At 58.0% G+C, this 13,134-nt stretch overlaps 1 protein-coding gene across 1 annotated transcript; it reads right to left on the minus strand.

Annotated features, from left to right (window-relative positions):
• Positions 1-309: 309 nt before the first annotated feature.
• LOC132380559 (protein bicaudal D homolog 2-like) lies at positions 310-13,134 on the minus strand. The gene is made up of 3 exons (XM_059949458.1): positions 12,867-13,134; positions 8,605-8,839; positions 310-2,007 (listed from the first exon to the last, which is right to left on the minus strand). The coding sequence occupies exons 1-3, from the start codon at positions 12,947-12,949 to the stop codon at positions 1,990-1,992; spliced, it is 336 nt and encodes a 111-aa protein (XP_059805441.1). The 5' UTR covers positions 12,950-13,134; the 3' UTR covers positions 310-1,989.

A 13,134-nucleotide genomic window follows, 5' to 3' on the forward strand; every position in this document is an offset into this window, starting at 1 on the left:
GTGCCTCACGACTCTGGTGATCTGGGTTGCATCCGGGCATGTGTGACCATGCACAATCGTGTGCATGTGTGTGATGTGTACACTAGACCCCACACAGACGGGCCGAAGGGCTGGTCACCAGGCAGTGTTCTCCCACAGAAGCTTGTCTTCTTGACAGCAGCAACTGGCATGCTTTGAGCAGTAGACCCTGGGATCCAGTCCGTTTCCCCTCCCTCCACGCATCCGTCCCACTGCAGCCGCCCTCCCTCCTCCCGCTGTCTGCCCCCTCCCTCCAGCCGCCCCTACCCACACACAAGCACTTTCCCGAGGTTGCAGTGTAACAAACTTTATGTATCGGAGGACGTGCGGTTTTGGCAGCTGTTCTCCCCCCTCAACCCCACAAGTTTAGCTCGTTGCGTGGTCCCCGTCAGTCGCTCGCTCTCTGCAGTTCACCGCTTGTGCAGAACGTGTACTTACAACGGGTGAATGTAAGGCTGAGGAAGCACAAGGCACTTGGGGAGTTAAGGCACTGAGACGGACAGGCACAGCGACTGTAGTAACACTGAGACCGACAGGCACAGCGACTGTAGTAACACTGAGACGGACAGGCACAGCGACTGTAGTAACACTGAGACGGACAGGCACTGCGACTGTACTAACACTGACGTGGCACAGGAACCAGCCGGTGGCACTGGCTGGCAGGAGCGGGGCAGCCAGCAACGTGCAGACACAAGGTGAAGGAGAGAGAGGAGATGGGAAAGAGGGCAGACAGTGGGGAGATGACGAGAGAGAGGGGAGAAGACTGGAGAGGCCTCCACACATTTGCACTGCCCGAGTACAATCCCAACTCGAACTGAGAACCCGAAGCAACCTGTGGGTAGGGAGAGAAGGGTCATGCCCCCGGTGGGGCGGTAGACAGGTCTGGGGTCGCACTCCAGTGCCTCAGGCCTGGGGGTGAGATGCTTGGACAGACGGAGGGGCAGATGGTATGCTGTTCCTGACGGGTGAGGGAGGTGGCATGCAGAATGTTGAATGTACATTGATAAAAGGTCAGCTTACCCTCCCACCCTACCCACCTCCTGCTTCACCTCTGTCTCCACCCCCTCTCTCTCCCTCTCCTTACCTTCTCTATCCCTCTCTCATCCTCTTTCGCTCTCTAACGTTCCCTCTCCCTCTCTCGTACTCACTCCCCTCCTACCTCCATATCTCTGTCTCTCTCTCTGCGTCTGTCTCTCTCTGCGTCTATCTCTCTCTGTCACTGTCTATCACTCTCTCTCTGTCACTGTCTTGTCTCTCTCTCTCTGTCTCTGTGTGTCTTCGTCACTCTGCCAATCTGTCTGTCTCTCTCTGCGTCTATCTCTCTCTGTCACAGTCTGTCTATCACTCTCTCTCTGTCACTGTCTCTCTCTCTGTGTCTCTCTGTCTCTCCGTCACTCTCTGTCTGTCTGTTTCTCTCTGTCACTGTCTCTCTCTCTGTGTCTCTCTGTCTCTCCGTCACTCTCTGTCTGTCTGTTTCTCTCTGTCTCTGTCTCTCTCTCCATCTTTCCACTCAGCAGACAGCCCCTCTCGATGACGGCAACCCTGCAGATCACCCATTGCCCTGAGACAGCCGAACCAAGAGTTCCAGCCCTGAGTAACGACCCTCGCTGACCAGCCCGGATTACTGGGGAATGCACGCGGGAGAGGGAAAACACGCTCACAGGCGATGCGCCACAAAGAGACGGTGATTTCCAGTGGCGAACCAGGAGATTTTAAACAGAGCGACACAGTCCCGAGACAGTCAAAGGCACCAGGAACATAAAGTGCACGATGGCTTGCAGGAAGTTTGGAAAGCAATCGAGACTGGCTGGCCGGACAAACTGTTTATCGTCAGACCGAGATAGACGGAGAGAGGGGAAGAAGGAGAGGTGTCGCAGGGTGATGATACGGTTCCACCCTCAGTCTGTCGTGGATCGATGATTTTCTGTCAGGGTTACTGCCGGCGCCCAGCTGGGAGAGTGCACAGTCTGCTCAAATACTCTGTTGATGCTGAGGGGCAGAGAGAGAGACACAGTCAGTCAGCTCCGAAGCACAGAGGGGGGCTGATGCCAAAGAGGGAGTGTGGGACAGAGAGCTTCAGACCCGTCCCCACCGGTACCGTACCCCGGTGTCACACAGTGACAGACCCGTCCCCACCGGTACCGTACCCCAATGTTACACAGTGATGGACCTATCACCACCAGTACTGTACCCCAGTGTTACACACTGACAGACCTGTCCCCACTGGTACCGTACCCCAGTGTTACACAGTGACGGACCCATCCCCACCGGTACCGTACCCCAGTGTACAGTAACAGACCCGTCCCCACTGGTACCATACCCCAGTGTTACACAGTGACGGACCCATCCCCACCGGTACCGTACCCCAGTGTACAGTAACAGACCCGTCCCCACCGGTACCGTACCCCAGTGTTACACAGTGATGGACCCGTCCCCACCGGTACCGTACCGCGATGTCACACAGTGACAGACCCGTCCCCACCGGTCGTGTACCCCAGTGTACAGTGACAGACCCGTCCCCACTGGTACCGTACCCCAGTGTACAGTGACAGACCCGTCCCCACTGGTTCCGTACCCTGGTGTTACACAGTGACGGACCCGTCCCCACTGGTACTGTACCCCGGTGTTACCCAGTGACAGACCCGTCCCCACCGGTACTGTACCCAGTGTTACACAGTGACGGACCCATCCCCACTTGTACCGTACCACAGTGTTTCACAGTGATGGACCCGTCCCCACCGGTACCGTACCCCAGTGTTACCCAGTGACAGACCCGTCCCCACTGGTACCGTACCCCAGTGTTACACAGTGACAGACCCGTCCCCACCAGTACCGTACCCCAGTGTACAGTAACAGACCCGTCCCCACTGGTACCATACCCCAGTGTTACACAGTGTCGGACCCATCCCCACCGGTACCGTACCCCAGTGTACAGTAACAGACCCGTCCCCACTGGTTCCATACCCCAGTGTTACACAGTGACGGACCCATCCCCACCGGTACCGTACCCCAGTGTACAGTAACAGACCCGTCCCCACTGGTACCATACCCCAGTGTTACACAGTGACGGACCCATCCCCACCGGTACCGTACCCCAGTGTACAGTAACAGACCCGTCCCCACCGGTACCGTACCCCAGTGTTACACAGTGATGGACCCGTCCCCACCGGTACCGTACCGCGATGTCACACAGTGACAGACCCGTCCCCACCGGTCGTGTACCCCAGTGTACAGTGACAGACCCGTCCCCACTGGTACCGTACCCCAGTGTACAGTGACAGACCCGTCCCCACTGGTTCCGTACCCTGGTGTTACACAGTGACGGACCCGTCCCCACTGGTACTGTACCCCGGTGTTACCCAGTGACAGACCCGTCCCCACCGGTACTGTACCCAGTGTTACACAGTGACGGACCCATCCCCACTTGTACCGTACCACAGTGTTACACAGTGATGGACCCGTCCCCACCGGTACCGTACCCCAGTGTTACCCAGTGACAGACCCGTCCCCACCGGTACAGTACCCCAATGTTACACAGTGATGGACCCATCACCACTGGTACTGTACCCCAGTGTTACACACTGACAGACCCGTCCCCGCCGGTACCGTACCCCGGTGTTACACAGTGACAGACCCGTCCCCACCGGTACCGTACCCCTGTGTTACACAGTGACAGACCATTCCCCACCAGTACTGTACCCCAGTGTTACACAGTGATGGACCAGTCCCCACTGGTACCGTACCCCGGTGTTACACAGTGACAGACCCATCCCCACCGGTACAGTACCCCGGTGTTATACACTGACAGACCCATCCCCACTGGTACCGTACCCCGGTGTTGTACAGTGACAGACCCGTCCCCACTGGTACCGTACCCCAGTGTTCAGTGACAGACCCGTCCCCATTGGTACAGTACCCCGGTGTTACACAGTGACAGACCCGTCCCCACTGATACCGTACCCCAGTGTTACACAGTGACGGACCCATCCCCACTGGTACCGTACCCCAGTGTTACATAGTGACAGACCTGTCCCCACCGGTACCGTACCCCAGTGTTACACAGTGACAGACCCGTCCCCACCGGTACCGTACCCCAGTGTTACACAGTGACAGACCTGTCCCCACCGGTACCGTACCCCAGTGTTCAACAGTGACAGACCCGTCCCCACCGGTACCGTACCCCAGTGTTACACAGCGATGGACCCGTCCCCACCGGTACCATTCCCCAGTGTTACACAGTGACAGACCTGTCCCCACCGGTACCGTACCCCAGTGTTCAACAGTGACAGACCCGTCCCCACCGGTACCGTACCCCAGTGTTACACAGTGATGGACCCGTCCCCACCGGTACCGTACCCCAGTGTTACACACTGACAGACCCGTCCCCACCGGTACCGTAACCCCGTGTTACACAGTGACAGACCCATCCCCACCAGTACTGTACCCCAGTGTTACACAGTGACAGACCCATCCCCACTGGTACCGTACCCCAGTGTTACATAGTGACAGACCTGTCCCCACCAGTACCGTACCCCAGTGTTACACAGTGACAGACCCGTCCCCACCGGTACCGTACCCCAGTGTTACACAGTGATGGACCCGTCCCCACCGGTACCATACCCCAGTGTTACACAGTGACAGACCTGTCCCCACCGGTACCGTACCCCAGTGTTACACAGTGACAGACCCGTCCCCACCGGTACCGTACCCCCATGTTACACAGTGACAGACCCATCCCCACCGGTACCATACCCCAGTGTTACACACTGACAGACCCATCCCCACCGGTACTGTACCCCAGTGTTACACAGTGATGGACCCGTCCCCACCGTACCATACCCCAGTGTTACACACTGACAGACCCATCGCCACCGGTACTGTACCCCAGTGTTACACAGTGATGGACCCGTCCCCACCGGTACCGTACCCCAGTGTTACACAGTGATGGACCCGTCCCCACTTGTACCGTAGCCGGTGTCACACACTGACAGACCCATCCCCACCGGTACCGTACCCCGGTGTTACACAGTGACAGACTTGTTCCCACCGGTACCGTACCATTATGTCACACAGTGACAGACCCGTCCCCACCGGTACCATAGCCTGGTGTTACACAGTGATGGACCCGTCCCCCTGGTACTGTACCCCGGTGTTACACAGTGACGGACCCGTCCCCACCAGTACCGTACCCCGGTGTTAGACAGTGACAGACCCGTCCCCACCGGTACCGTACCCCAGTGTTACACAGCGACGGACCCATCACCACCGGTACCGTACCCCAGTGTTACACAGTGACGGACCCATCACCACCGGTACCATACCCCAGTGTTACACAGTGATGGACCCGTCCCCACCGGTACCGTACCCCAGTGTTACACAGTGATGGACCCGTCCCCACCGGTACCGTACCCCGGTGTTACACAGTGACGGACCCGTCCCCACCGGTACCGTACCCCGGTGTTACACAGTGACAGACCCGTCCCCACCGGTACCGTACCCCAGTGTTACACAGTGATGGACCCATTCCCACCGGTACCGTACCCCAGTGTTACACAGTGATGGACCCATTCCCACCGGTACCGTACCCCAGTGTACAGTGACAGACCCGTCCCCACTGGTACCGTACCCCAGTGTACAGTGACAGACCCGTCCCCACTGGTTCCGTACCCTGGTGTTACACAGTGACAGACCCGTCCCCACCGGTACTGTACCCAGTGTTACACAGTGACGGACCCATCCCCACTGGTACCGTACCCCAGTGTACAGTGACAGACCCGTCCCCACTGGTTCCGTACCCCGGTGTTACCCAGTGACAGACCCGTCCCCACCGGTACTGTACCCAGTGTTACACAGTGACGGACCCATCCCCACTTGTACCGTACCACAGTGTTACACAGTGATGGACCCGTCCCCACCGGTACCGTACCCCAGTGTTACCCAGTGACAGACCCGTCCCCACTGGTACCGTACCCCGGTGTTACACAGTGACAGACCCGTCCCCACCAGTACCGTACCCCAGTGTACAGTAACAGACCCGTCCCCACTGGTACCAAACCCCAGTGTTACACAGTGACGGACCCATCCCCACCGGTACCGTACCCCAGTGTACAGTAACAGACCCGTCCCCACTGGTACCATACCCCAGTGTTACACAGTGACGGACCCATCCCCACCGGTACCGTACCCCAGTGTACAGTAACAGACCCGTCCCCACTGGTACCATACCCCAGTGTTACACAGTGACGGACCCATCCCCACCGGTACCGTACCCCAGTGTACAGTAACAGACCCGTCCCCACCGGTACCGTACCCCAGTGTTACACAGTGATGGACCCGTCCCCACCGGTACCGTACCCCAGTGTACAGTGACAGACCCGTCCCCACTGGTTCCGTACCCTGGTGTTACACAGTGACGGACCCGTCCCCACTGGTACTGTACCCCGGTGTTACCCAGTGACAGACCCGTCCCCACCGGTACTGTACCCAGTGTTACACAGTGACGGACCCATCCCCACTTGTACCGTACCACAGTGTTACACAGTGATGGACCCGTCCCCACCGGTACCGTACCCCAGTGTTACCCAGTGACAGACCCGTCCCCACCGGTACAGTACCCCAATGTTACACAGTGATGGACCCATCACCACTGGTACTGTACCCCAGTGTTACACACTGACAGACCCGTCCCCGCCGGTACCGTACCCCGGTGTTACACAGTGACAGACCCGTCCCCACCGGTACCGTACCCCTGTGTTACACAGTGACAGACCATTCCCCACCAGTACTGTACCCCAGTGTTACACAGTGATGGACCAGTCCCCACTGGTACCGTACCCCGGTGTTACACAGTGACAGACCCGTCCCCACCGGTACAGTACCCCGGTGTTATACACTGACAGACCCATCCCCACTGGTACCGTACCCCGGTGTTGTACAGTGACAGACCCGTCCCCACTGGTACCGTACCCCAGTGTTCAGTGACAGACCCGTCCCCATTGGTACAGTACCCCGGTGTTACACAGTGACAGACCCGTCCCCACTGATACCATACCCCAGTGTTACACAGTGACGGACCCATCCCCACTGGTACCGTACCCCAGTGTTACATAGTGACAGACCTGTCCCCACCGGTACCGTACCCCAGTGTTACACAGTGACAGACCCGTCCCCACCGGTACCGTACCCCAGTGTTACACAGTGATGGACCCGTCCCCACCGGTACCATTCCCCAGTGTTACACAGTGACAGACCTGTCCCCACCGGTACCGTACCCCAGTGTTCAACAGTGACAGACCCGTCCCCACCGGTACCGTACCCCAGTGTTACATAGTGACAGACCTGTCCCCACCGGTACCGTACCCCAGTGTTACACAGTGACAGACCCGTCCCCACCGGTACCGTACCCCAGTGTTACACAGTGATGGACCCGTCCCCACCGGTACCATACCCCAGTGTTACACAGTGACAGACCTGTCCCCACCGGTACCGTACCCCAGTGTTACACAGTGACAGACCCGTCCCCACCGGTACCGTACCCCCATGTTACACAGTGACAGACCCATCCCTACCGGTACCATACCCCAGTGTTACACACTGACAGACCCATCCCCACCGGTACTGTACCCCAGTGTTACACAGTGATGGACCCGTCCCCACCGGTACCATACCCCAGTGTTACACACTGACAGACCCGTCCCCACCGGTACCGTACCCCAGTGTTACACAGTGATGGACCCGTCCCCACTTGTACCGTAGCCGGTGTCACACACTGACAGACCCATCCCCACCGGTACCGTACCCCGGTGTTACACAGTGACAGACTTGTTCCCACCGGTACCGTACCATTATGTCACACAGTGACAGACCCGTCCCCACCGGTACCATAGCCTGGTGTTACACAGTGATGGACCCGTCCCCCTGGTACTGTACCCCGGTGTTACACAGTGACGGACCCGTCCCCACCAGTACCGTACCCCGGTGTTAGACAGTGACAGACCCGTCCCCATCGGTACCGTACCCCAGTGTTACACAGCGACGGACCCATCACCACCGGTACCGTACCCCAGTGTTACACAGTGATGGACCCGTCCCCACCGGTACCGTACCCCAGTGTTCAACAGTGACAGACCCGTCCCCACCGGTACCGTACCCCGGTGTTACACAGTGACAGACCCGTCCCCACCGGTACCGTACCCCAGTGTTACACAGTGATGGACCCGTCCCCACCGGTACCGTACCCCAGTGTTACACAGTGATGGACCCGTCCCCACCGGTACCGTACCCCGGTGTTACACAGTGACAGTCCCGTCCCCACCGGTACCGTACCCCGGTGTTACACAGTGACGGACCCGTCCCCACCGGTACCGTACCCCAGTGTTACACAGTGATGGACCCGTCCCCACCGGTACCGTACCCCGGTGTTACACAGTGACAGTCCCGTCCCCACCGGTACCGTACCCCGGTGTTACACACTGACAGACCCGTCCCCACCGGTACCGTACCCCGGTGTGACACAGTGACAGACCGGTCCCCACTGATCCTGTACACAAGTTTTGTATAAACACAGTTGGTCCGATGGACAGATACCTGTGGACTGGCGCGCGTTCCCCTGGCGCGGTTCTTTGCATGCAGCTTGGCTCGGTTGGTCCTGGGGCAGTGGCGGGTGACGTCAGTGAGGGCGTCCTGTACCTCCAGCCTCTGGGTGAGTGCCAGCTTCTGCTGGATGGCCATGCGCAGCAGGGAGTTCAGCGTCTTCTTCTCGTCCTCGGCTGCCGCCAGCTGCCGCTGCATCTCCTCCAGCTGGGTGACGTACTGGTCGCATCTGCAGAGCGGGCGGGGGACAGAGTCAGAGGCTCCTCTCGCGACACACACAACGTGCTGGTGGAGCTCAGCAGATCCGGCAGCATCGAGGGATGGGAACAACGTGTAGACATTTCGGGCAGAGACCCTTCATCGGGACTGGACAGGGGAGGGAGAAGCGAGAGAGAGCTACTGGCACGATGAAGGGAGCCCTGACCACTGCTCGAGATTCGGGGTGTCACCAAAGGCACTCACGAATTTCTACCTATGTCCCGCAGAGAACATTCTGACTGGCTGCATCACCGTCTGGCACGGAGGAGGCGGGCAGCACACAGGATCGAAATAAGCGACAGAGAATTGTAAACATAGCCTTGCCATGGGCACTAGTCTCAACAGCATCCAGGACATCTTCAAAGAGCGATGCCTCAAAAAGGCGGCATCCATCATTAAGGACCCCCATCACCCAGGACATTCCCTCTTCCCATTGCTACCAACAGGGAGGAGGTACAGGAAGCTGAAGGCACACACTCAATGATTCAGGAACAGCTTCTTCCCCTCTGCCATCCAATTTCTGAATGGACATTGAACCCATGAACACTACTTCACTACTTTTTTTATTTCTATTTTTGCACTACTGGAAAGGGTCCTAACTTCGAGTGGAAAACATCTTATGGGCCCAGCACCCAAGAAGGGCCAACTGAAAGTGTTAAATGACTATGGTCCAGTGGCCCAGACCTCACACATCATGAAGACCCTCGAGAGGCTGGTCCTGGCTCACCTCCGACCCCTGGTCAGGTCACCCCTCGATCCCCTGCAGTTTGCCTACCAGGAGGCACATTGGAGTCGATGACGCTGTCATCCACCTGGTGAAGAGAGTCTACTCCCGTTTGGATGAGCAGGGCAGGACCGTGAGGGTCACACCTTCAATACCTCACTGGGGGGGATGAGTGGGGCAGGACCGTGAGGGTCACACCTTCAATACCTCACTGGGGGGGATGAGTGGGGCAGGACCGTGAGGGTCACACCTTCAATACCTCACTGGGGGGGATGAGCGGGGCAGGACCGTGAGGGTCACACCTTCAATACCTCACTGGGGAGGATGAGCGGGGCAGGACCGTGAGGGTCACACCTTCAATACCTCACTGGGGGGGGGGGATGAGCGAGGCAGGACCGTGAGGGTCACACCTTCAATACCTCACTGGGGGGGGGGATGAGCGGGTGTGAGGGTCACACCTTCAATACCTCACTGGGGGGGGATGAGCAGGGCAGCTCTGTGAGGGTCACACCTTCAATACCTCACTGGGGGGGATGAGCGGGGCAGGACCGTGAGGGTCACACCTTCAATACCTCACTGGGGGGGGATGAGCGGGGCAGGACCGTGAGGGTCCACCTTCAATACCTCACTGGGGGGGATGAGCGGGGCAGCTCTGTGAGGGTCACACCTTCAATACCTCACTGGGGGGGATGAGCGGGGCAGGACCGTGAGGTCACACCTTCAATACCTCACTGGGGGGGGGGATGAGCGGGGCAGGACCGTGAGGATCACACCTTCAATACCTCACTGGGTGGGGGGATGAGCGGGGCAGGACCGTGAGGGTCACACCTTCACCTTCAATACCTCACTGGGGGGGGGGGGCAGCTCTGTGAGGGTCACACCTTCAATACCTCACTGGGGGGGATGAGCAGGGCAGGACCATGAGGGTCACACCTTCAATACCTCACTGGGGGGGATGAGCGAGGCAGGACCGTGAGGGTCACACCTTCAATACCTCACTGGGGGGGGGATGAGCGGGGCAGCTCTGTGAGGGTCACACCTTCAATACCTCACTGGGGGGGGATGAGCGGGGCAGCTCTGTGAGGGTCACACCTTCAATACCTCACTGGGGGGGGATGAGCGGGGCAGGACCGTGAGGGTCACACCTTCAATACCTCACTGGGGGGGGATGAGCAGGGCAGGACCATGAGGGTCACACCTTCAATACCTCACTGGGGGGGATGAGCGGGGCAGGACCGTGAGGGTCACACCTTCAATACCTCACTGGGGGGGGGGATGAGCGGGGCAGCTCTGTGAGGGTCACACCTTCAATACCTCACTGGGGGGGGGGATGAGCAGGGCAGGACCATGAGGGTCACACCTTCAATACCTCACTGGGGGGGGGATGAGCGGGGCAGCTCTGTGAGGGTCACACCTTCAATACCTCACTGGGGGGGGGGATGAGCGGGGCAGCTCTGTGAGGGTCACACCTTCAATACCTCACTGGGGGGGGGATGAGCGGGGCAGCTCTGTGAGGGTCACACCTTCAATACCTCACTGGGGGGGGGATGAGCGGGGCAGCTCTGTGAGGGTCACACCTTCAATACCTCACTGGGGGGGGGATGAGCGGGGCAGCTCTGTGAGGGTCACACCTTCAATACCTCACTGGGGGGGGGGGGGGGAAAGAAACTTCATTCAATGCAGGTTGGCACTTCCATTATGTCCGGGATGATGGACTACCTGACTGGTAGACCACAGTTTGAGCGGCTTTGGAACTGTGTGTCAGACAGGGCAATAGGCAGCACTGGGGCCCCATTGACCCTGTAAACCTTGAACTTTAGATACACACTGAGTCACGTCATCTGCAGAGATTCTCCAATGACTCAGCAACAGTTGGGTGTATAAAGGGAGGATGAATGCAGGCCCTGGTGGAGGACTTTGTGCAAGCTGAATCAACTGCAGCGCAACATCAGTGAGCCAGAGGAGACGGTGATGGGCTTTAGGAAGTCAAAGCCTGCACAGCTCCCTGTTACTATTGGTGGTGAGGACGTGGATGTGGTGAGGACCCACAAGTACCTGGGGGGGGGGGGGGGCACCTGGATGAGCGACTTGAGTGGAGTATCAACAAGAGGCTGTGTACAAGAAAGGCCAGAATCTCCTCTACCTCCTGAGGAGACTGAGGTCCTTTGGAGTCCGCAGGCCTTTCCTTCACGTGTTCCACCAGTCTGTTGTCGCCAGTACAATCTTCTATGTGGTGGTGTGCTGGGGCAATGGCATCAACACGGGTGATGCCAACTGGCTCAATAAACTGATTCGAAAGGCTGACTCTGTTATATTAGTCAGGCTGGACACACTGGAGGCTGTGGTAGAGCAAAGGACCCTGCGGAAAATCCTGGTCATTCCCGGACAATGTTTCTCACCCATTGCATTGCCTGAAGAGAGGAGCACTTTCAGTAACAGACTACAACTGTGCTGCTCCAAAGGGCAGCAGCTGAGATCATTCCTACCCTCAGCCACTAGGCTCTGTAATGAGACAACCTATAGGCAGGGAAGTGAGAACCCCCCCACCGTTAGACTGTTGAGGTTTCTTACTTTTTTTATTCTATTCTTGCTTCTCTTCTAATTATTGTATTTCTGTGCCACTTGTGACACTGTAATTTCCTTGGGGATCAATGAAGTACCTACCAGTGGCCACCCATTTTAATTCCACTTCACATTCCCGTATGTCCGTCCACACCTGGACTGGAGGAACAACAGCTTATTTTCCGAATAATATCACGAACCTGAGCTTCAGTCCCTTGAAATAGCTCGGGGTGGCCTGAAGCTCAGAGATCGATTTCCACACCGTCTCTGAATGCCCTCCCAGTGGGACTTACGGATTTCCTCCCACAGTCCAAAGATATACCAGTTATTAGGTGAGATGGTCTTTGTCAATTGCCCCGTGATTAGGCTCGGGTTAAATTGGGCTCTGTCGAGGCGGGGAGGGCTGGAAGGGCCAACTCCACGCTAAATAAATGAGTCTGTAGGTCGTGGAATCAGCTCGGAATTGGGGTGAGTGAGGTGATCAACGCCTGCTCAGGAGCCTGATGGGTGGGGGGGTAATAGACGTTCCAGCACCTAGTGGTGTGGGACCTAAGGTGCCTGTACCCCCTCCCGATGGAGGTAACGAGAGAGGGTGATGATGATGGATGCTGCTTCATGCCAGTGTGCGAGATGGTGGGGGGAGCTCTGCCTGTGATGGAAAGCCACTGTGCAAGACACAGTTTTGGCTGTAGTGATGAGCCGGTTCCCATACCTGCTGGCGAACATGGCACGGAGGGAGGAGAAGGTGGCGGCGTCCTCCTTCAGCGCCTTGAGCTCACTCCGCAGCTTCACCATCGTGTCCGACACCAGGCACTTCTCATTGTCATACTTGTTCTTCAGGTTTGACAGGGCGACCTCTGCCGTCTGGGGAGAGGTTTGCAGACACAGGGTTAGAGACGCCAGGCAGTGGGGGAGGAAGGACAGACCACCGAGGGTTCGAGCGTGTGGGGCCCAGCAATCCTGTGAGGAAGGGAGGGGGG

The sequence above is a fragment of the Hypanus sabinus genome, chromosome 24, assembly GCF_030144855.1.
Source record: "Hypanus sabinus isolate sHypSab1 chromosome 24, sHypSab1.hap1, whole genome shotgun sequence".
Lineage (NCBI taxonomy): Eukaryota > Metazoa > Chordata > Chondrichthyes > Myliobatiformes > Dasyatidae > Hypanus > Hypanus sabinus.

Excerpts from the sequence above, each read along its gene's own strand:
- LOC132380559 (XM_059949458.1), bottom strand. The coding sequence starts at position 12,949 with ATGGTGAAGCTGCGGAGTGAGCTCAAGGCGCTGAAGGAGGACGCCGCC. Across the intron at positions 8,840-12,866 it reads CGTGCCATGTTCGCCAGCAG|ATGCGACCAGTACGTCACCC; the intron begins GTATGGGAACCG and ends CCCGCTCTGCAG.